This window comes from Corella eumyota, chromosome 5 (assembly GCF_963082875.1).
Source record: "Corella eumyota chromosome 5, kaCorEumy4.1, whole genome shotgun sequence".
NCBI lineage: Eukaryota > Metazoa > Chordata > Ascidiacea > Phlebobranchia > Corellidae > Corella > Corella eumyota.
The window spans coordinates 11,167,214-11,192,374 of NC_137494.1; the positions used below are offsets into that span (position 1 = coordinate 11,167,214).

The 25,161-nt window shown below is 31.4% G+C and overlaps 2 protein-coding genes across 2 annotated transcripts; both read left to right on the forward strand.

The window, feature by feature from the left end:
* The first annotated feature begins 643 nt into the window (after nt 1-643).
* Nucleotides 644-12,261, forward strand: LOC145753736 (all-trans-retinol 13,14-reductase-like). Its single transcript, XM_082570172.1, has 14 exons — nt 644-662; nt 1,710-1,891; nt 2,369-2,551; nt 4,998-5,126; nt 5,595-5,710; nt 6,279-6,382; nt 6,953-7,053; nt 7,429-7,626; nt 8,133-8,258; nt 8,769-8,910; nt 9,155-9,270; nt 10,157-10,323; nt 10,777-10,936; nt 12,057-12,261. Exons 2-14 carry the CDS (start codon nt 1,723-1,725, stop codon nt 12,206-12,208), a joined length of 1,863 nt encoding a protein of 620 aa, XP_082426298.1. The 5' UTR covers nt 644-662; nt 1,710-1,722; the 3' UTR covers nt 12,209-12,261.
* Nucleotides 12,262-13,230: 969 nt separating this feature from the next.
* On the forward strand, nt 13,231-24,476 carry LOC145753735 (integrin beta-1-like). The gene is made up of 20 exons (XM_082570171.1): nt 13,231-13,371; nt 14,401-14,536; nt 15,041-15,171; nt 15,533-15,645; nt 15,928-16,046; nt 16,794-16,980; nt 18,041-18,172; nt 18,821-18,973; nt 19,052-19,141; nt 19,603-19,740; nt 19,897-20,008; nt 20,403-20,479; nt 20,638-20,765; nt 21,064-21,176; nt 21,643-21,830; nt 22,112-22,240; nt 22,825-22,964; nt 23,548-23,678; nt 23,783-23,949; nt 24,080-24,476. Exons 1-20 carry the CDS (start codon nt 13,296-13,298, stop codon nt 24,143-24,145), a joined length of 2,526 nt encoding a protein of 841 aa, XP_082426297.1. The 5' UTR covers nt 13,231-13,295; the 3' UTR covers nt 24,146-24,476.
* Nucleotides 24,477-25,161: the final 685 nt, after the last annotated feature.

Genomic DNA, 25,161 nt, shown 5'->3' on the forward strand with positions numbered 1-25,161 from the left:
TAGGAATTTCCTTAATACAAGGGGGGACGCGGAATTTGAGGGAATGGAAAATGAAGGAACGGAAATTGAAGGAACCGGAAAATGAAGGAACGGAAAATGAAGGAACCGGAAAATGAATGAACGGAAAATGAAGGAACCGGAAAATGAAGGAACGGAAATTGAAGGAAAGTGAAAAAAGGAGAGGCGGAATTCTAAAAAAATAAAACGCGGAAATACCGTTGACTATTTATTTGTATTTAAGTCGATATTATTTTAGAAATAAACGGGCATTTTATAGAAAAGGGTTAGGGTATGCTGGGGTAATAAAAATTAACTCATTATCGCTTATCAGTTCTCAAATAAATGACAATAAACCTAAATAAACAGTCAACGGTATTTCCGCGTTTTATTTTTTTAGGATTCCGCTACTCCTTTTTTCACTTTCCTTCATTTTCCGGTTCCTTCATTTTCCGTTCCTTCATTTTCCGGTTCCTTCATTTTCCGTTCCTTCATTTTCCGGTTCCTTCATTTTCCGTTCCTTCAATTTCCATTCCCTCATTTTCAGTCGACCCAATACAAGAACAGATAGCCATAGAAATAAAACATACATAACCGTGGTGTGAACACGTGATCTTATAATCACGTGATGTAAACACTAAAACCTATCACCTTTAACAGCTAAGGTAATGTGCAATAAGAAAAAAAATTGGATCTCAATTAGTTTCGCACGCCCTACATAAACAGGGTGTGTAACCCAAATTTGGCACATGTAATTAAACAAAAAGGTTGCATAAATTAAACCCTTACCCTAACCCTCACATATTCAGTTTACCCATCAACACATCTGACTCGTAAAGCAGACTAAGTTATACTCATTAAAACATAGTTCAATTAATTTTTAATGTCTGGTTGAACAATTGCCATACTTAGGTTATAACGCCTTGTTAAATTCAAGCGTGCGAAAGTAATAGAGATCCAAAAAATTATTGAGTTGATAAAAGTAGTAAAACTATTATTTATTTTAATTGTTTTATGTTTTTGAGGCGTTGGAGTGTTACATTAATATAAAAAATGAGTTTAAAAGTGGTGTAATAAATGGACATGGTCAATGGTGGTGTAGTGGTAATGGTAAGAACACTTGCTACACCACACATGAGGTCGTGGGTTCAATCCCCACTGCTCTCATGCTGTAGCGCCCTTAAGTAAGGCGCTATAAACTTCTGCTGAGCCAGCACTTAATCAGCAGCATAATTACCGGGCAATTATAATCTATAATATCCCAAACTGCCACAGGCAACTCGAGACTGGGTCGGAGTAACTGATGTTACTCTATGTTTAAGTCGCGCATTTGACTTTCCCACATCGAGGATAAAGATATATACAAAAAAAATGGTCAGAACACTCTGACACTTGGCTTTATTATGTGTTGGCTGAGGTCCTGGGTTCGATCTCGGCTGCTCTCATGCTATAGCACCCTTACGAAAGGCGCTATAAACGATATAAACTCTTGCTAAACAAGCAGCATAATTACCGGGCAATTATCATATAAAATATACCAAACTGCAAAGGGCACTTCTTGAATGATTTAAAGGGAAAAATGTTACTCTATGTTAAGGTAGTAAATTCGACCTCCCCCCATCAAGGATGAATAAATATAAAAAAATATGTTTATACTAAAATTTTTATTAAACATATTCCAATATTTTTGAGATTTTTTTTTTCGCACTTAGACTTGTGTAAGCAATGGGGTTAATAATATGGTCAGTGGTGGCCTGTGTTGTGTTGTATTTGTATAATGTTTACTCAAAATGGAGCAAAAAACGGTCAAGATATAATCCTTTTCCATTTAAGACCTACAATCCAGGACCTTTAGAAACTGATAAAGCAACAAGAAAGAAGGTGCTAAAGAATGGTAAGAAATAAAATGCAAGAAAATGTGTACTTGAATACATGTTTGATCATTGGACAATAGACATATATATCGGCAGTGTGGTGTAGTTGTAAGAACACTTGCTACATCACCATGAGGTCGTGGGTTCAATCCCCACTGCTCTCATGTTGTAGCGCCCTTCAGTAAGGCACTATAAACAGTATAAACTCCTGCTAAGCCAATTCTTAATCAGCAGTATAATTACTGGGCAATTATAATCTGTATAATATCCCAAACTGCCACAGGCAACTTGAGACTGGGTTGGAGTAACTGATGTTACTCTTTGATTAGATTATGCATTCGATCTTTCAACATAGAGGATAAAGATATATACAAAAAAAGGGAAATATATAACCAATGTCATGGTCTAGTGTTTAGAACACTTGCTACAATACATGAGGTTCCAACTTTAATATTAAATAAATACAACAATAATCCAGTAAAAAAATATTTTTCAAGGATTTCAAATAGAAGATGTGCCTGACGACTTAGATGCAATTGTCATAGGAAGTGGAATGGGTGGACTCACATGTGCAGTGTTAATGGCAAGATGTGGAAAAAAGGTCCTCGTGTTGGAACAACATGATAGAATAGGAGGATGTACTCATACTTACAAGCATAAGGGATACGAGTTTGATATTGGTGAGTTGTTGTAATATTAATTTTCCTTATTTGGTTATTAAAAGATTAGACCGGTGCATGATGTAGTATCAGCCGACAGCATGTTAAAGTGTGCAGAACATTTGACTTTACTCCAAGAGGTTATGGGTTTAATCCCCACTGCCTCCATGCTGGTGCGCTTTTGAGTAAGGCGCTATAAACGAAGAAAGGCACTATAAACGATATGAGACCGGCAGCGTGGTGTAGTGGTAAAAACTCTTGCTATACCACACATGAGGTCGTGGGTTCAATCCCCACTGATCTCATGCTGTAGCGCCATTGAGTAAGGCACTATAAACGGTATAAACTTCTGCTTTGGCCAACACTTAATCAGCTTCGGCCAACACTTAAACTTCGGCCAACACTTAATCAGCAGTATAATTATCGGGCAATTATAATCTATAATATCCCAAACTGCCACAGGCAACTCAAGACTGGGTCGGAGTAACTTATGTTACTCTATGTTTAAGTCGCGCATTCGACTTTCCCACATCGAGGATAAAGATATATAAAAAAAAAAAAAAAAAAAAAAACTCCTGCAGAACCAATTCTTAATCAGCAGCGTAATTATCGGGCAATTATAATCTCTAATATTCCTAACTTTTAAAGGCAACTCCAGACTGGGTTGGAGCAACAAATGTTACTCCATGTTTAAGCGGTGAAGTCAGCCTTTCCACATTAATAATAAATAAGTATATGGGCAATTCTCATTGGGAAAGTGTTTTTTAAAAAAAAATTAACTTAAATTATTTGTTTAATTAACTTACCTGTTTCTTTGGTTTTGATATTTAAAGTTTAAATTTAAAAAAATTTAGGCAAATATCTTTTTATAAGTGATTTTTTTTTAAATTTAAAATGTACAAATTTTTTTGCACTTTTATGGCTATTTTAAGCAATAATTTTAAGTTAATATAAAAGTTAAAAAAACAGATTACAACAGATTTGTAAAGTGTTAGTATAAGAGGTTTAAACATATGCTTAACATAAGTTAAACAACAAATTCTATATTACAATTTAAAAATCAGCAATTTTTAAGTTTTTAACTTGTAAGAATATAGGTAATTCCGTTACCGAATTTACATAAAAAGTTTTATAACTTGAAATTTAATCAAATACAACTTTTAATATTTTTAATTCTCTGATTTTAGTTGTTAGGTACTATAAATAAAAACTAAACTTTAATGTTCCTTATCAATTCTATCTACAATAATGGTAACGGAATTACGGGTAACAGAATTACAACAACAGAGATTTTGTAGAAATGCTTATTCTGCCTGGTTTAAGTGATTTAAAATAATATAATTATTTTTATAAGTAAAAAAATGAAATGGCATTGTAATATAATATCCATTTTTTTTAATTTTGTGAGAAAGTAGTTTTGAAATTTATAAATTAGTTTTATGGGTACATATATTACTAAATAAAATTAAATAAAAATATTTATAGTTAACAAGTTGATTTTTAACTGATATTTGGCATATTCAAACAATATTATAAGCTATTTTACCCACTAGACTTATTGTTTTTACATAATTATCCATTTTATTTAGGTGTAACAAATTGTTTCTGCGACATCAATTTTATTACTTATTTAGAGTTTAGCGATTTAGAATTTTAAACATGTTATGTTTGTTTGTTAATTTTATTTTTGGAGTTATGTTTGTAGTTTTTGTTAAAATGGTAGTAAGGAATTTTAAAATTTGGTTTGTTTGTTTCTGTTTAAGAGTTTATTAAAAAAAAAACCTAGTAGTTTTTAGTTTTGTAATTCCGTTACCAAGATTTTTAAAAAATTTTTTAGTTAGGTTTGTTTCTTATTTTAACAGTACCTAAAACTATTTTTTTTAATTTTATCTGAATTTGAGTAAATTTAAGACTAAAGTTACATGCCAAAATTAGACAGTGCGTTTCTGTTACTTAAAGTGTAATTCCGTTACCAGGTTTTTTTAAGTTAATTTGTCAATAAATAAATATTTTTTAAACCCCAACTAAAAAAATTTGGTAACTTTTTGTTGCTTTCAATAAGGACAATTATTTACACATGTTTAATTTAAGTTAGTTTTTATAAAATTCAGACGAATTGGGATTAAGTATTACCCAACTTTTTATATCTAATTTATTGGCGTAATTCCGTTACCAAACATTTTTCAATTTTTAAGAAGCATAGAAGTTCGAACTGGACTTCTATGCTTATAAAAATTTAGAATGGCAATATATGGGTTGTTTTAACTTAAAAAATGATTTCAATTATATTAAAAAAAAAAATTATAGGTTTGTAAACCACAGTAATTGTAATTCCGTTACCGAAGAATTGCCCATATATATAAATCATTTAATTATGCCATGAAAATGATATATTTGTATAGGCTATATCATTTTTAACATAAGACCCCTTTGCAAATAACATTAATATATTTAATTTATTTGTTAGGTATACACTATGTGGGCAATTTAGAGTCAGGTAGTATGAACAAAGTTTTGATTGACAGTTTAACTGACGGCCAACTTTTGTGGGAGCCTTTGGACTCGAACTTTGACACTGTAGTTATCGATGAAAAGGGTAAATTAAAAATTATTCTATGTTTTTTTTTTATTTAAATTGTAAAAGTCAATTGTGCATTAAATAATCTTTGCTATTTAATTAAAATGTTGCTGTTTTTTATTGTTAGTTTTTTTTTTGTATATTATCTTTATCCTCGATGTGGGAAAGTCAAATGCGCGACTTAAACATAGAGTAACAACTGTTACTCCGACCCAGTCTCGAGTTGCCTTTAGCAGTTTGGGATATTATAGATTATATTTACCCGGTAATTATGCTGCTGATAAAGTGCTAGCAGGAGTTCATACCGTTTATATCACTTTACTCAAGGGTGCTACAGCATGAGAGCATTGGGGATTAAACCCACGACCTTATGGTGGTGTAGCAAGTGTTCTTACCACTACACCACGCTGCCGGTAGTTATTAGGGATTAGGTAATTATGAAATTATTATCAAGTGTTAAGGTATATTATATATATATATTTTCAGATGAAAAAATGAAGTATTACAAATACTGGAATGGGATAGAAAAATCCAAACAAGAATTACTCAAAAATTTTCCAAAGGAAAAAAGGGCTATTGAACAATACTTTAAACTTATGAAGGTAATAATTAACTATTTTTTAATAATTTTAAGTTAATGCTGAAACAGGTTTTTATGTTGACTTTTAACGGACTATGTACCTGAATTACTAAAATTTTTATTTACTTTTTGTTTTAAATTTTGTTACTGTGTTATGCAGATACACATAAGTTAATTTTGAAACATAAATTTTGGTTGTTTATATCATGGTTACTTAAGCCTTCCATTTAATTTTGTTGTAAAATATGTAATTTAAATAGCTATCTATATATTTGAGCTTTAATAAATGCTATATATATGTTTACATTTTTAATTCAAAGGCCTTTAAATGAAAAACAACTGCCTTTGTAATGCTCAAATAAATTACCACAAGCAAATATTAGTTATGAGTTGCAACAATTATTTGACAATTAAAATGCAGCATGTAGAGCTGGCAGTCAACTATTTCAAATAATTAATTCTTCATACCTTTTTTATTTTTGTTTATGTGTTGAGTGTTGATATTCTATTTCTATATCTTTATTTATATACATGGCTTTTTTCTGCAAAACAATTATATTTTTTTATTTATTAATTGTGTTTATTTTTAGATGTGCAAAAGGTCGGGGTTGTTATTTACAATTGCAAAATTGCTGCCAAAAACGATCGTCAGATTATTTGTGGCACTAAAACTGGATCGACTTTTCTTTAAAGAGTAAGTGACATGTTAATTTGTATTTTTATTGCATGGTAAGGGCACTAGACATTACCATGTGAGGTTTTGGGTTCAATTCCCACCAAGATAGTGCCATAGCAATACCAGCAGCGTGGTGTAGTGGTAAGAACATTTGCTACACCACCATGAGGTCGTTGGTTCTATCCCCACTGCTCTAATGCTGTAGCGTCCTTAAATAAGGTGCTATAAACGGTATAAACTCCTGCTGAGCCAGCACTTATTTAACATCATAATTACCAGGCAATTATAATCTTTATAATAACCCAAACTGCCATAGGTAACTCGAAACTGGGTCGAAGTAACTGATGTTACTCTATGTTTAGGTCGAAAAAAAAAAAAATAAATAATAATAATGAATAAAATGTCCCACTAAAATTAATGGACAAAAATAAATATTAACAAATGGCCATAATTGAATATATTTAAAATTAAAAAAGATATCCTAAAATTAAATTAAACAAAATAAGTTAATTTACGAGTTACATATAAGTATATAATATATATAATTTTTTTATATTTCTGTTTTTTGAAGTTTTAAATTTCTTTCAGGTTTGATTTGGTGACAAATTTAACATTCAAACAAACTTTGGACAGATTAACCGATAACCAAGAACTTAAAACTGTGTTGTCCTACTCTTTTGGAGATTATGGTATGCAATAAACTAGTTTTTATTTTTTGTAATGTGTGTCGTGTTTTTTATTGTTGTTCTCAATATAGAAAGGACGACTTTATGGCTTTAACATAATAGAATAACATAAGTTATCCTGACCCAGTCTTAAAGGAGCAGTTTTGAATATTATTGATTATATTTGCCTGGAATTTAATCTGCTGATTGTTTTTATACTATGTAGGGGTATAATCTGCTTATAGCACCTTTTTGCTACAGCATGAAGGCTTTGGGAATCAAACCACAGGACCTATTGTGCTAAATACCAAGTGTTTTAACCACAACCACATGCTAATGTAAATAAACAAAAAAGATCTACCAAAAAATTTGTTATTAAAATATTTCAACATTTTACAGGCACTGTTCCAAGCCGATCATCTTTTTTTATGCATGGAATGCTGATGAACCACATCCTCAAAACTGGGGGCTTTTACCCCAGAGGGGGTGCAAGCGAGATAGCATACCAAATGATTCCTGGTATAGTAAAAGGAGGTGGGGCTGTGATGTCACGGGCGAGGGTTAATCAGATTTTATTCGAAAACGGAAAAGCTACAGGTGGGTGTACCATTAAAGAAGTATAAAGTAAAACTGATTTGGGTTTTTAGAATTTAAAGTTGGCCTACTATATTATACACAGATACCCAGTATACTAATTTTTATATAGATATTTATATTTTCTTAAGCCATATTTTTAACTTAACAAGTAGTTGCTATTCATGCTTTATTTTAAGTTACACTAGTTTTATATGTTAAAGTTTACTTTTACTTTATGAGGGTCCCATGCTCGTTTTTAAATGGCAGCAAGGCGCTAAAATCACTATATATACATCTGCAAAGCTTAAAAGCAATAACAATATTTTAACTACCTGAGTTAACTCAAAACTGGGTTAGGGTAACAAATGTTATTCTATGTTCAGGCCGTGAAGTCTGTCTTTCCATATCAAGAGTAAATAAATTTAAAAAAGAAAATCAACCGAAGACATAAAGATCATCTTTTTTGTTTTTTTTAAATATTCTAGAAATTTTTAGCTTCAAAAAATTTTAAAATATTATATTAACAGGAGTGGAAGTTATTAAAACCTCTTCCAATCAGAGTTATACAATAAAAGCCCCTATTGTGGTATCGGATGCTGGGTTATATAACACTTATCATAAGATGGTGCCAAAATCAATAATACAAAAACATGGTAAATATAAATTAAAAATCAAGTCTCTGTGTGATATACTGGTCATGGCATTGAATTACAAGCCGAAAGGTTTTGGGTTCGAGCCTAGCCAATGCCACACTATCAACCCTTGAGCCTTGCATTTACATATTGCGCAAATCTGTCACAGCAGAAAAAATAATAAATAGATGTTGTCTGTAGATTTAGTTTGCTATTTCTGACGGGTCTTAAACCCTATTTTAGACATTAGAGACCTATATTTTATACTTTACTACCATTATATTTGAATAAGAGCACCCTTAGGAGTCGTCTTTTTATGATTAGATTTTTCTTGACCTTAGTCCCTACACACCCTTCCCCAATAAAAATACAAAAAAATTAACTTAAACTTGGATGCATAATTTTGTTTCAAGATTTTGAAAACGAATTTGGTTTCAAAATGAATACACATTACTTATACTATTACCTACTCTATTCCAAAGAATATTTTTGAAATTTTATGTAGTTTTTATTAATAATCCATTTGTTTAGACAAAGTAGAAGATATTCTTAAATGGATAAAGCCTGGAATTGCTTGCTTGCAAATCATGGTTGGATTAAAAGGTTCAAGAAAGGAACTTCAGCTTGATTCGAAGAATTATTGGATTTATTCAAGCAAGGAAGAAGTGGAAAAGTAATTTTTTGATTTAAAATTAATTTTTATGGTATAAAAAGTGTTTTGAATAAGGTTTTACTGTTTTGTGTGAAATTTTTGCTTTTTTTTAAACAACTTCTATTTTAAACTAGCATGTCACATCCCAAAATAAAAAAATGCATTTTTATATTATAAGAATTAAAACGTGGTGTGTCTATTTTTTAACATTTCACTTTTATTTTCTAAAAATTTATTTTTTTCTTAAGAATCGTTTTGTATTTAGGGAGATGACGAAATACTTATCACTAAGCAGAGAGGAGGCAGCAAATGCCCCGATTCCTCTTCTTTTTGCATCCTTTCCATCCGCTAAAGACTCGACTTGGGATAAAAGATACCCAGGTATGTTTTTTAATTAATTATTGTTGTCAGAAGTAAATGATCTAACCACTTTACCAACGGAATGCCAGACCCTTCGGCCCCCGGACACTTCGGCTAAATTTTTTTTTTCAAAACAGCGGGGATTTTGCATTTTAATTACCGCGAAAAATGTTATTTTCGCGTAGTTATATACAGTTTTTTAGACAGTATTTAAAACAAAACAAGCAGTAAATTAATATTTTTTTTAAAGAATAATATGCAACAACATGTTATCTTTCATTTGGCTTGTCAATTTTTTAATTCTACAAACTAAAACCTATAACTACGCGAAAATAAAATTTCTTGCGGTAATTAAAATGCAAAATCCCCGCTGTTTTGAAAAAAAAATTCTGGTCGAAGTGTCCGGGGGCCGAAGTGTCTGGTTACCTTACCAACAGACACTGATGTAACATGGCAGCAACGACAATTAAACCCAGAACCTTATTCAGTAATATTCATTGCCATTTCCACTGGGTTAATTTGGGAAGTTATAATCTTTTTTTAATTGACAGCAGTGAGGATCAAACCCAGAACCTTTGTAGAACTGTTCACTGCTCAACCACCATTTAAATTTTTTAAAAATTCACCTTTTTTTAATTGACAGCAGTAAGAATCAAGCCCTGAACCTACTGTAGTAACGTTTATTGCCTTAACCACAAAATTAATTAAGAAAATATAATAGTCTTAATTGGCAGCACCTGGTGTTAAACACAGAACCTTATGGGAAAGTGTTTACAGCCTTAACATATAAATAAATTCAGCAAAATAAAACCATTTTTAATTGCCAGCACCTGGTATTAAACCCAGTTCCTTCTATGGTATTGTATATTGCTGTTACCGCCAAAGTACTAACAAGATCTTGTTACAGAGAAGTCCACATGTGTGATTGTCACTTTCTCCAAACTCGAATGGTTTAAAGAATGGGAGGAGGATAAAGTAAAGAAGAGAGGGAATGTTTATTGTAGTCTCAAGGATGCTTTTGCGCAACAAGCTTGGAAACAAACATTAAAGGTGGTGCCTCATCTTCATGACAAGGTAAGACTGAGTTAAACTATTTTTCTGTTTAAATAAAAATACTATGTAGTTAGCATAGAAAACTTTGGAAAAAATTACTTATAATGATAACTACATGGCTCATATATATAATATGGTTTGGTGGACAATATATATATATATATATATATATATATATATATGTGTCCAATTTATGGGCTTTCAAAATAAATAAATTTTGCCTTTACGCGGGCGTTAATGCCCCGGTATTTATAAATAGTAACAACAACAGACCATAATTATTTTAGTGTTTTAAATTTTAAACGAAGCCTATTCAAAAAAAACAAAACCCCTTTAAAAAAGGATTTAAAATTAGCTTAAAAATTTGAGTGGCATTCGTTTTTTCTTAAAAATCAAAACAGCAAACCCATAAAATCCTAGTATTTACAAATACAAAAGTTCGAAACAATGAAATTGTTATAATTTAACTTATAGGTGGATACAATTGACGCCGGTACACCACTAAGCCATCAGCATTACTTGAACTCCATGCATGGTGAGATATATGGAATAGATCATAGGAAAGATAGATTTGAACTTGAGCAAGTTATGGAGTTAAGGGCAGAGACAACCATACCAGGATTATACTTGGCAGGTGAGTGTTTTTTTATTTATTTATCCTCGATGTGGAACGGTCGACTACATGATCAAAACATAGAGTAACATCATTTACCCCATACCAGTCTCGAGTTGCTTTTGACAGTTTGGGATATTATAGATTATAACTGCTCAATAATTTAGCTGCTGAATTATGTGTTGGCTCAACAGGAGGTTATATTGTTTATAGTGCCTTATTTTAGAGCGCTACAGCTTTAGAGCAGTGGGGATTAAATTCAGGACCTCGTGTAGTGTAGCCAAGTGTTTCGACCACTATACCACTTTGTCATTATTTTTTAATATAAAGAGTTATATTTTTTTTTTTTTTTTAATTAATTTTTTGACTACTTTGAGTATGGTTAACTCTTTGAAATTAATTAGCATATTTCTATAATTTCAAGAAAAAGTCCAACTATTACTTAAATAAAAAAGTTAAAAATAGATGACAATTTATTTACCTTATTCTAATAAATTTAAAGGGGATTATAAACGTGCAGTTAATGCATTTCCTATTAGGTCATATTATAAGTTAACCTACACATATACTAAACAATAATGGCATCTTAATTGCATATTACAAAATGTTTCAACGCTTAACAATTTAAAAAACTCCTATTTTTAAAATTCCAATTATTGCTTAGTTAAAGACATACATAATTAAGCTTAGTTGATATTATATATTTACAAATGTGTATGTCTGTCTAATATATAGGACTTTAAAATAAAAAAACTTTTGTGGTGGGCGGGTTAATTATCATGGGCAAATACTAGTTACGAGTTGAGATCATATTCTGACAATTAAAATGCAGTCTGTAGGGTGGGGCTATTAATTACTATTTTTTTTTCACCATGAGATCGTGGGTTCAACCCCTACTGCCCTCATGCTGTAGCGCCCCATAAACGGTATAAACTGCTGAGCACTTAATCAGCAGCATAATTACCGGGCAATTATAGCCTCTATAATATCCCAAACTGCCACAGGCAACTCGAGACTGGGTCGGAGTAACTGATGTTACTCTATGTTTAAGTCGCGCATTCGACTTTCCCACATCGAGAATAAAGATATATACAAAATAAAATATATATATTTCACTCTTTTACCTTTTTTTCTTTTTTAGGACAAGATATTTTTACTGCTGGATTTATTGGAAGTTCGTTTGGTGGAATGTTAGCGGCCTCTGCCGCCCTCGATCGATATTTAATTCTGGATTTAATCAACCTGGTTAAAAAAACAAGAAAAAATTTACCGACGATCAAAAAAGTTGAATAAAATATTAATTTTTTGGTTATGTATTAAAATTACTATTTATTTTTTTTAATTTAAAGGGGTTTTATATATATATATTTATAAATTTTAAGTTTTTTTTTAATTTTTTGCATATAGAATTAATTTAAACAATTTTGTGATTATATATTTTTGTTTATGTTGCATTTAAATACTAGAGTAAATTTACATTATTATTTTGTGTAAAAGTTGTTTAAAACCATTTTGCGGGCTAATAGAGCATTGAACTAAAAAAAAAACAATAAAGTATTATAAAAATAATTTCAATAAAAATTCTGTTCACCCATTTTAATAAAAATCCTATTCACAGATTTTATTTAAAAACTTAGATTGTATTCTAAAATGCATTGTTTCAATATTGTGGATTACATTCTATATTCACCAAATTAATTTTCATTTGTGAGTATTTTTTTGCCCATTATTTATCGTGCTCCTAATAATAAAAAACTAATTATGAAAATATGATTAATTTTTCCGGGGTATATTCAATGAAAGTTTGACAATAGTCTTTTGTGACGTCACACACATCAATCAAAGTCCGTTGTGACGTCACAGGAGCACTTATTCGAAAAAGGTATCACGTTTTTCTTTCCCTAAGCACACTAAACCATATATCAACGAAACATATGTTGCGTTTATGACGTCACAAATGAGGGTTTTTCTTCGCTCAGGAAACAAACTCAACGACGCGTGAAAAATCACGTGACCTCTTCCCGACGATGCCCATTATGACGTTGGCGCGTGATGTGATTGTGAGTCACAACAGAAGCCTGTTTTAAGCGCAACACCAGGCCGGAAATGACGTCGTTGGTCTGAACAGTAATTAAATCCATTTTCAGATGTCAGCATATGGTTATTAGCTTGACAATTTATAGTTGAGTTATCTGCTGTCAGTTTAAGGTTTATTTAAAACAAGTTTATTTTTAATATTGATAGGTGAATTATGACGTCATTATACACGTATTGTCGATACTTTGCGATAAGGAAGTAGTTAGAACAAATGTGATTGTTATTAAACAACAATTACGCGAAATAACATAGTTTGCAAATTTAGAGACAATTGTTATTAAGAATGTTGAAATTAGGTTTGATTTTTTACGTTTTTGTTACTTTATATTGGGTGACGTCACTGGCTCAGACCCCTGAAGGTAAAAAAATAATAATTTAATATATTTTTTTTTTAATTTCTAAATTAAAATTTTGATTTAAATGTGATAATTTGGTTTTTAATGATATTAACCGCAGAAAACGAATATTATGTCGTCTGTTTTATTTTTAAATAATGTTAAAAAAACTACATATAGTTTTACTGTTATTACAAAATTCAAAAAACATAAACAAATAAGACAGTATTACGAATAGGAAAACGTGGATGTAAAATAACATTTGCCAGACAGTTATTAGTATAGTTTATGAAAATTTAGGGCCTGATTGTAAGACATTTTACTACTTTGGCATTCGTCTAATTTACCGAAAACCATTTTCCTAAATAAACATAAATCCGAAAGAAATTTAGAAAAAAACTTTTTATCAAAATTTAGAATCAATTTTTTTTGGAATTAAGCTAGCGAGGGTAAAGAAGAGTTAAAAAAATCGTATTATCGGTAAAATAACCTTTTTTGGCATAAGGTTTTCGGTCAAATTATTTTCGGTAACTTGACTAATTCTATTATGTTAAAGGTTAATAGTTTTGATAGTTTAAAAAAAATATTTTTGCAATTTAGATAAAAACAATATTAGTAATATCTGTCGGGAAAAAAGGTTAAAACCATATTAATAACACGAATTTACGACAATTATTTTAATATTTAATTTTTTTCTTATTAATGAAAATACGATAAATTAATTTATAAGTTAACAAGCCTAGTGCCTTAAACCCAAGAAATAAAGTCATTTTAATATAAGCCAAAATTAACGTTTAAGTATAAATATATGGCTGCGTTAAGACTCGAACATAAAGCCTTTTATGCTATCATTCTAAATAATAGTTTAGTTTTCTCGTAACACTGTCAAAAAAAATTTCTAAAAGAAAAGAAATGCCCTTTAATTTCTGGATAAATTTTAATCTAAATTTCAAAAAAGGTCGTTTTTTTTGAAATTTCGATTTTCGAACAAATGTATATTCGGCCATCCGGCTCTCGGTATTATAGATAACCAATATCCTTATTTTATCACAGACGTAGCCGTCCAACAAATATGTTTTACCTCGCAAACGAGTTGTGGAGATTGTATAACCGCCAACCCAGCCTGTTCCTGGTGCTCTGATAATCAGACGACACCTGGGACACAACAGATCCGATGCAAGACCGCCGCGTAAGTACATGACGTCACTACAACATATTGTGACGTCTTTTTTGTACATTGTAAAATTTTAACCGGTGAAATTACTTTTCAAAATTGTGACGTCATGATTTTAAATTGTAAGGTTGTTATTTTATATTGTGACGTTATTTTTTGGCAATGTGACGTCATTTTGGGCAATGTGACGTCATTTTGAGCAATGTGACGTCCCTGCCTTAATTTTAAAAAACGCTATTCAAAATTGCGACGTCCCTTATAAATATTGTGACGTCACTTTTTTAATTTGCAAGATCACTCAAAATTATGACGTCACTATTATACATTGCAACATCGCTATTTGATATTATGACGTCACTACTTAAGCTTTCAACCCTATTATTCAAACTTGTCAAGTTATTGTTGTAATTCTGACGTCACCTTATGGTTTATGATCACCATCTCTGACGTCATTATTTAAAAAAAATGGACTTTTTGACAATCCCTAACCACAAGTTTAAATGTCGTGATAATTAACAGGGAAAACGCAATGCAATGTATACCCGGTTATATAGAAGATCCTAGGAGCGAAACAACGACCACTACCGACGAATCTTTCACTGCAAATACTCAACTCAGACCCCAAGCTCTTAACCTTAAACTGAGAGTTGGTAAGTTAGTTAAATTAATTCTAGTTTTTTTTAAAAAGCTTTTATTGTAAATTTTTTTAAGATTTTTTGTCGTTGTTTTGAATTTTTCTAGTAGTTTTTAATTTTTTTTGCTGTTAGCAAAATTTGTGTTAATTTGTTGTTGTAGTTATTAAGATATTTGTTGAATTTTTATTGTTGCTGGTAAAATGTATGTTAAACTTTGTTGTTGTTAAGATTTTTACCGTTTTTTATTGTTTCAGTTGGAATTTTTTCTGTTATGTTAATGTTATTTTTAAGATTTGTGTTAAAATTTTAATGTTGTTGTTGAGATTTTTGTTGTTTTTTTTATTGTTGTTATTAATGTTTTTGCTGTTTTATTTAGGCGAGCCAACTAAGGTCAACATAACGTTTCGAAGAGTTGATGATTACCCCCTCGATCTTTATTACGTCATGGACCTTTCTTTCTCCATGAGAGACGATTTGCAAATTTTACAGGTTTTTATCGTCACCATATTACTAATTAAACCAAAAATAATCTTACAATTTATCCTTGAAAACCAAGTAAAATATAAACCCAAGGAATATTTATAACATTTATAACACATAATATTGCTGATTATAGTATTTACCATGTAGAATTAGGTATAGGTATAAACACTATGCTTAAGAGTGAAAAGTGTGGCTCAAATAAAATCTTTTGGTCCGTAACACAATGCCATGACTGGTACACCTACCTTGCTTGTTTATTTTTTGTTAACGTTAGTATTTGTAATACAGAATTTGGGAGCTACGCTTGTTAACAATATTCGAGCAAACGTAACTGAAAATGTCCATCTTGGATTTGGAACGTTTGTGGATAAAGTTTTAATGCCCTTTGCCAGTACCGTGCCAGAACAGTAAGAGCGATTTATGTTCATAATATGGTTATATTTAAATAAAACTTCCTGAATTTAAAATAAGTTTTTTTTAAATAGGGTTGAGTTGAAATTTAAGTCTTAAATAGTATATTTTAATAATTAAACTGGTCTGTTTTAAATGCATATTTGTCATGATCATGATGATATGATCTATTGTTGTCACTAGTATTTAATGACTTAATAACTCGAGCTAGATTAAAACAGTTATAAGTCGCCCATGCTATTTTATTTTTGTTTACAACGAAACAATATTTAAAAATAGGGTTGTGCAATGCTAGTGTATTCAATGGCAGCTCAAGTGACTTAATATTGGCCATTGTAAGCTAATTACTTCCTTTATGTGTGAGTAAATACTGCGCTAGGCAAATAACAGTGGAATCAATCCAATAACAAAAATTCTCGGCTTACTTTAGAGATATACCCTAAGAATAAGAATCAAACCCAGGATATTATGAAGTAATATTTATATTAACCCCTTTACCCCCGTTCGTTTTACCCTGTAAAAGCGGTAAATTCGAATAAAGAATCTAACGGGGTAATGCCTTTTTCATAACCCTGTTTTTTAATTAGTTTATTTGGGTCACGTATGTTGTCCGGTTCTAGACAAAAATAATTACACTACGGTTCTCCTAAATTCTTTCCTACAGTAAACGTAACGTTGTTTTGTTTAGAGCCGGACAACATACGTGATTCGTTTGTTTTAATAAAATAATTGCTATTTTTTAGATTAAGAGACCCTTGTTCGCAGTCCGCAAATGGATCATGTGCTCCCGTATTCGGATTTAGACATCAGGTGTCTATTACCGATGATGGAAACCAGTTTATTAATGCAGTTCAAAACACTCAAATTTCAGGAAATATTGACTCCCCTGAAGGCGGGTTCGACGCCCTCATGCAAATTGCTGTCTGCCAGGTGGGTTTAACTTCACGTGTAAAATTATTAATTTTATTTTATGGGAAAGGGTGTGCTAGTGAAACATGTAAAAGGGTAGTGCGGGACAGTAGGTAAATGCGGGGTAGTGCGGGACCGTAGGTAAACGTTAAAAAATTTGCGGAACGCGGGCAAAACGGCATTTTTGTACTTTGCTGCGAAATAAATGTATTATTTATCTAAAGGGCTAAGGGATGATGCGGAATTGACTATAAACAACAAGGGAAGATTAGGGAAAAATAACAAAATTCCGCCCTTTTCGCATTCAGCGAGTTTTGTTAACGTTTACATACGGCCTTGGTATTTTCCGCACCACACAACTTTCCGCATCCCATATTTTAGCACTACCCTGTATAAGCTACTTCGCCGGGCTCAATGGCAAAATGCCGGCTCAATGGCAAAATCTTTCGACTCATAAGCCGATATTATAACTGAAAAGGCTATAAGAGAATAAGAGCCTATTGTTTGTGCAAGGTCTTGGCAAAAAAGTCTAAGTTTCAATATATAAATGTAGTTAATATCAAAAAGTTTCAGCTTGGGGATCTCTATTTACTAACAAACCAAGTCACTTTGTTTTTACACCGAAACCTTAATATCCTGATATGACGTCACAAACAAGTGATTGTTATGTAAATAAGGCTTGAGGAAGCGGTTTTGTTTACATTTCTTTCAATAGTGTAGACCTTTGATATAAGTTTAATTTGTAAAAAAAAATTTAAAATTTAGATAATAAATATATAACAAAAGATTTTCCAAAGTTTTCTTACATTTAATACCAACAAGATTGCAGACATATGATCGAAAAACATCTGACCCAAAACCATACGCGCGTAAACGACATTTTACTGTTATACATTAATATAGACCCCCATTCTCCCCTATTCTTATATAGAAAATACCCTTGTTAAACTAAAGTTTACTAAAATGTAGTTTTCGAAATTTTGATTATCCGATGTCTTTTAACAAATGACAATACGAATATGTGTCAACTAACTAAAAACTTTATTTTAAAAATATTTTCATTGTCTTTTGTTTTCAATAGGATATTATACAATGGAGACCAAACTCATTAAGAGTTATATTGTTTACATCAGATGCGTCACCGCATATCGCTTTAGATGGAAAATTAGCTGCTATATTGGAAGCAAACGATATGCAATGCCACCTCGAGGCAGTAAGTTTTTATTTTTTTTCATATTATCTTAAAGTGTTATATTAAATAGTTTTGCGATTCTATAAGTGATGTATATAGCACGGTAGTGTGTTGACACTAAAACACAAAACGGCTTTAAAACCTCTAAAAATGTTTGTTGTACTTACAATTTAATTTTTTTTAAATACTGAAAAATGATCAATACTAAAAACCAGGTTACCACATTTTTTGTGTGACGTAGAAAGTACCAAGTTAGCCTAGTGAGTGTATACAAGCTTGTACTTTCTACGTCATCACAAACATGGCTTCCCTTTTTTTTCTAATTAAATTAATTTGTTTTTTAAAATTTTATAACCTGAAAAGTAGGTAAAATTATTTGAAGTTTAAACCAGTTTTGTGTTCAATGACACCAACTTTATTAATTTTAAGTAAAAATAATTCGCCAATACATGATTATAATCGAATAGGTTTTTATATTTTTATTGGAAAAGTTGTGCTGTTGTGTTTTTAAGCTATCTGTAAACGCCAGGCCTAAAAGCAAATAGTGTGGCATGGGTGCGACTCGAACCTGAGACCTTTCAGTCTGTGAAGAATGGTTATTACATTACACCATCGGACTCATTTTAAACTGATTATACATTATCTTTTTCAAACTTTTTTAAACTTTAGGGCGCTAACCCCTACTTGCCACCAGAAGCAATCGTATACGCGAAAAGTAAACTCTTAGACTACCCGTCGATTGGTCAACTTAAAAAGGCATTTAACGATTACAAAATCCAAACCATTTTTGCCGTAACATCTGAAGTTCACGACCTATACAGAGTGAGTATATTACTACAATGCCTATTTATAGATTAAACTTAAATTTATAATATTTTTAACGAATGTTTGTTAAAATAGGACATTCCCCAAATTTTGGACAACTCTTTTGTGGGAAGACTAGAAAGCGACTCCAGCAACGTCGTGTCAGTTATCGCGACTTCTTATGACGTAAGTATTAACGTCATAGTTAAATTTAAATATATTGGGTTTTAGGATTGTTGGACACTGATAACAAAAACATAAAATAAAAAATGTGTAAGTTACTCTTACTCGAACATTTTTTCTTATTTCATGAACAAAATAATTAACAACACGGATAAAACCTATAACCGAAAACCGTTTTACCGAATATATAAGGCATTTTACCGAAATTCAGGGCAGAATTTATGAAAATACAGGAATTTTTTAAAGAAGGGTTTGGGGTAGAAAAAGGTTAATAAAAAATGTCTTAATGTCAATAAAATGGTGTTATTAGGCAAAAGGAATTCGATAACACGTCTATTCTGTAGAATAATTCATTATGACGTCCATTTGTCAAAATTTTGATAAGATAACAGTATTCCAGTTAACACATGATTATAAATGTACGTAATCAATTCACAAACATTTTTTTTTGACTTTTTTCCCAGGCCCTTAAAAATCAAATTCAACTGACCCGACCTACGACTCCGAGTAACGTGGACTTGAGTTTTAGGGTGTTGTGCCCAGGGGAAAGTACCTGGACTGAGAACAGTCTGGAGTGTGAGAACGTGACGTTAAACCAAGAGGTAAAAAAATTAAAATAATTTTTATATTATTAAAAAAAATCGTTGTTTGTTTAACGCCAATGACAGATAAGTGTGACGTCATCAGTGTGAGTGACGTCATGAAAATTATGTAACGTCATAAATATGTTTATTAACAAAAAAATAATATTTCTTTAGGCAACTTTTCAATTCGAGTTTACCGCCCGTTCTTGCCCAAGCACGCCATCTAGCAACGACACTGTTACAATTACGTCGAGTTCGCTGAGAGATCGAGTTGCTATAACAGTCGGTGAGTTTCGATAAATGTTATATCATCGAAAACCATTTTTGACCCGAAAACCATAAGACCGACAACGACATTTTACAGATAAAATGCAATTTTTTATTAAACCTGAACTATTCCAACAGTCCTCTCGGTAATGTCTATTAATTTTCGAATTTTGTTATAAAATAGCGTATTTAAAGCTTTGATTTAGTTTTTTGGTTTTAAGTTTTCGGTAATATTGGCGGATACCGGTGAATATTACAAAATTTTACTTAAAATTTTTAAAATAAATTCTCAAACAAAACCCTATGTGTATGTTTGACCCATCTAAAATTTTTTAATATGTTATAAATAAACAAAGTATTTTACATTGTTGTCGTTAGGTTTAACTAATACAACCTTAATTTTTTTTGTTTAGAATATATTTGTGATTGCGAATGTGAAGCTTCACTAATTCGAAATAGTTCGTCGTGCAGCAACCGCGGAAGCTTAGAGGTAATTACGTCACCGATGTATGACGTCATAATTTCGCGAGTGTGACGTCATACAAATTTAAACAGTTTAATATCATAAACATTGTGTATTATGAAGTAAAAGTATAAAGTTATTGATAACGTTTTATGACGTAATGACATCATATTATGACGTCACAGTGCGGTATTTGTTCGTGTGACGAAGGAAGACTGGGCCTACAATGTCAATGTATTGATTCGCTGTCTGAAATTCCGTTGGAACAAAATTGTACTCAGAATGTTTTAGAGGAAGACGGAGAATTATGCAAGTCAGTTTTTACTTTTTTTTTCAATTTTTTTCCTTTTTTGATTTTTTTTTCAATTTTTTTATTTCTTTTATTATTTAATTTTGTAAAATCATTGTATTAAAATGGTAATCCTTTTAAATTTATCTAAACATTTATTGTTTACAAATTTTGACACCCTTTTTTTAACTTAAACTGTTATAACTTTAACGCATTTTAACCACAAAAACATATTTAAAAAAAATTGTTAAGTGGTATTATACAACATGTAGTCTTAGCTCATTTAAAATGACAACACATACCTTAACATCCATGTGTTTAGTTCAAAAGGATTCTGTGAATGCGGAACCTGCCAATGCCAGACGAATTATTACGGACAATTTTGCGAATGCAGAAGAACTGGTTGCCCTGCCGACGGTGAACTTATCTGTGGAGGTAGAATTACTTTTAATATCTTAAAATGCATTTATAAATTTTTTTTGTATATATTTATCCTTCATGTAAAAAGGTCGATAGAGTGACCTAAACATAGAGTAACATCAGTTACGCTGACCCAGTCTCGAGTTGTCTGTGGCAGTTTGGGATATTATAGATTATAATTGCCTGATTATTAAACTGCTAATGAAGTGTTGACTCAGCAGGAGTTCATACCGTTTATAGCGCCTTACTCTACAGCATGAGACAACTGGGGATCAAACCCAGGCCCTCATGTAGTGTAGAAAGTGTTCTGACAACTACACCAAGCTAGCGAAACTAAGAGCCGCTGGGTTAACACCTACCCTTACATTTTATACATAAATAAACAAATAAATATAATAAAAAATTAATAAACAAAAGTTTCAGTACAAAGAAGAAGACATAATCATTAACAAGATTTTAAAAAACATTTTTTCGCCGCTAGGTAGCGCCCGAGGTCGCTGCGAGAACTGCAACGAAGACGGAAATTGTATTTGTTTTAACGGCTGGTATTTGAACGAGTTTGGATTGTGTAACTGTAATAACGACACTTGTAAACGTTTGCCGGAAGAACCTGTATGTAGTGGAAACGGACAATGCAATTGTGACACTTGCGTCTGCGACGAAAACTCGGTAGGCACTTTTACCAAGGTTTTAAAAATCTGTATTTTTATTGTTTTTAAAAGTTGTTACCGCTATTAATGGTATTATTATAATAACACCAAAAAGTGTCAAATTTTTCATAAAATTTACAAAGACATCTACAAAGATATACAAAAATCGACCAAATATAAAAAACAAACACAAAAAATTTAAAAAAAAACTTCAAACCGTGTAAAACCACATTTTTATTTAAACAAGTTTAATTAAAAGCCAACAAAAAAAAATTAAAACAAAACAATTTAATATTGTAGAGAGTGTGGGCTGGTAGATATTGTAACGATTGTGTAAACCCAGAATGTAAGGGAATAGATGCAAGATGTCTGGGTACAGTTATAAGGACTTGTGCTGAATGCATTTACGAACAGCAACGTCTTAACCAGGTTAGTGGATATTTAATATAGTGTAGAATTTTAAAGGTATTCATTCATATTACCGAAAACCCTTTTTATCCGAATCGGGATTTTCCCGAAATCTATCAAAAACGATTTTTTGTCGAAAAATGGGCAACATTTTTTAGAAACTAAAGCTCATTTTTTTACAAGAAGGGGGGTCGTCGGTTCGATCCCCACGGCTGCCATGCTGTAGAGCTCTTGAGTAAAGCGCCTTAAACGGTATAAACTCCTGTTGAGCTAGGTCAGCTAGCATATAATCATAACAGCTTGAACATTGTCCCAAACTGCTAAAGGCAACTCGGGACTGGTCCGAAGTAACTGAATGTTACTCTATGTTTAGGTCGTGAAGTCGACCTTCCCATAAAGAGCATAAAAATATATATAAAAAAAATTTTCGGTCAAATGTATACTTTGTAAAAAATAATGCGGTGATATGACAGTATAGCATATTTAAATTTTGTTTATTTAAAAAAAAATCAAAAAAGGTGTATTCTGTAAATGTTTTGAATCTCTTTTAAACATAATAATATATTATGTTTTCTATTTGATTAATATTTAACGTGCATGTTTAGGATACAACAGTTGAATGTAGATCAGTATGTCAGGACAACGGACTTCCTTATTTTCAATCAGTGGACACCTTGCCAGATTGCTCTGGTTGTCAAAATGCAGCGCAGAGCGAGTTATGCCAAACCTGCGCGAATTTCGAAACGTAATTACTACACAAATTTTTTAACAAAAATAATGTTTCATATTGTAACGTTCTTGTAAGGCGCTATAAACGGTATAAACTCCAGTCGAGTTTAAAATTGAACGGCATGTCCGGTAGTGTGGTTAAACGGTAATGGCAGTACACTACGGGACAAAAGGTTTGTGTTCGAGCCGCACCGTTGCCACACTATTCGCCCTTGGGCCCGGCGTTCACGGATAGCTTAGACACTTCACAATGTAACACCCCTACCCAATAAAAATATAAAACCTACCACCTTAAGGTAAAAAAAATTAAACGGTATGTTAATTATCAAAGACAACATTGTTGGGTTAAGGTAACAATGATTAAGGTAACAATTTGCGAGAGCACCATGACTGGGTTAGAGTTACAAATGCTACCCTAAGTCCCATCTAAATTGTATTAAAAATATACAAAAAATTAAAAAGGGTTACGTTTCAAGGGGTCGAAATTTAATTAGTCGTTGTCCTAAGTTGTCGCAATGGTATAGTTATCTAAGGAGTAGCTGTTTTTGACATTCCTACTCCTTATTTGGTAACAATTAAATTTTAATATATTTTTACAGTGACGTATTTACGCCGTTGGACTGCAGGAGTAGATTAACTTCCAATGAATGCGAAGCTCGCTATTCGGTCGTTTTTCTGCGTGATCTCAAGGAATATTTTATCTACGTTCAAAACTTTGACCAAGAAAAAGGTAACTACGTCACAACAAACATCATATTGTGTTGCTAAATTTTTGTGACGTCATATTTACCTAATATTAAATCTCGCATAATTTTATTAATAAATTTTATTTAGATTGCCCACAACCTATTGACATAGCGTTGATCGTGGGGCCGGTAGTGGGCGGTATTGTGTTGCTCGGATTGTTGGCACTTATCGCTTGGAAAATCTTCCAAACTCTTCGAGACAAAAGAGAGTATGAAAGTTTCGTCGAAGAGGCCAAGAAATCAAGGTGGACAGAGGTAAGTCGTTTGTGATCAAGGTTTAATGTTCGAATCTCGGTAAAACCAAGGATTTCTTGTTAATTTAATCACTATAGTAAACTAAAATAACAGGTTACTAACGTTGTTCATATTTTTAATTTATTTTTAGGGTCAAAATCCATTGTTTTCGAAACCAGAAGTTAGAACTGTTAACCCACTGTTTTTGGACGGATGAGGCACGCCAACTCGCGGGCAAAAATTTCTCAGAATTTTATCGTTTTTTTGTCGTAGCAATTCCAACCAACGTGCACTTAGCGAATTGTTTAAATTTTGTACATACCGTTAGCCTGTTATTTTACTTTAATTAGGTTTAGTTTAAAAAACAACAAAAAATACGTGAAATTTCGTAATGTACACCCACAAAAAATTCAAATTGCGGACTAAAATCTATGCTTAATATGGTATCAAGTGTTTATTTTTTTTTAATTATTTACTCTTCAAGTTAATTGTTGTATTATTGTCGTAAATAAATTTTGTTTTTAACGAAAAAGACAATTGAATATTACATATTGCAGGCAATAAAAGTTAAATAGTAATATTACCTTATATATTTGGACTTTATATTTAAGTAGGAAAGACATGACAATGGGGTGCATTAAAGTTACCCATGAACGCCAGGTATAGGGTGTATAGTGCGCGACTCAAACCCAAACCCTTTGAATTTTAAACGACGCCATGACGAATATGTATGTCTATTTACATAAAAAATAAATAAAAAGTCATAAAAAAAAATTATAAATTTTACCGTTAAAATCTTTACGTAAGCACTACAGAATACTATAAAATACTCTTTCACTAAAAATTTAACAAACATATAATAAGCCTAATGTAAAACCAAAAAAAAAACAATTGCAATAAAAGGTATTCCCACTGAATAAATATTTTACTTTAAACTTAGTCACTATACACAATATGAAAAAAAACAAGAGAACAAAGAAGTTATATTTATATGCCCGTAACTACTTTAACAAAGCAAGTATACCTTTACAATTTAAACGATTCAATTTTTACTGTACAAAAAGGTTTAAAAAAGTTATAGTTTGAACTTTAAATTATTTAAAACAAGGTTGTGTTAAATTTAACCAGTTAAAAATCAAAATTAATTAAATTAAAAGATAAACCACACTTCAAGGTACAGTGATAAATTTTTGCTAGGTATTTAAAAATATATTAAGTTTTTTTTTTTTTTTT

Bases quoted from the DNA above. Each gene is read 5' to 3' on its own strand.
- LOC145753736 (XM_082570172.1), top strand. From the start codon at position 1,723: ATGGGGTTAATAATATGGTCAGTGGTGGCCTGTGTTGTGTTGTATTTG. The intron at 5,127-5,594 runs GTAAATTAAAAA...ATATATTTTCAG, and splicing joins TGTAGTTATCGATGAAAAGG to ATGAAAAAATGAAGTATTAC. The intron at 5,711-6,278 runs GTAATAATTAAC...GTTTATTTTTAG, and splicing joins AATACTTTAAACTTATGAAG to ATGTGCAAAAGGTCGGGGTT.
- LOC145753735 (XM_082570171.1), top strand. From the start codon at position 13,296: ATGTTGAAATTAGGTTTGATTTTTTACGTTTTTGTTACTTTATATTGG. The intron at 16,981-18,040 runs GTGGGTTTAACT...TGTTTTCAATAG, and splicing joins TGCAAATTGCTGTCTGCCAG to GATATTATACAATGGAGACC. The intron at 19,741-19,896 runs GTAAAAAAATTA...ATATTTCTTTAG, and splicing joins ACGTGACGTTAAACCAAGAG to GCAACTTTTCAATTCGAGTT.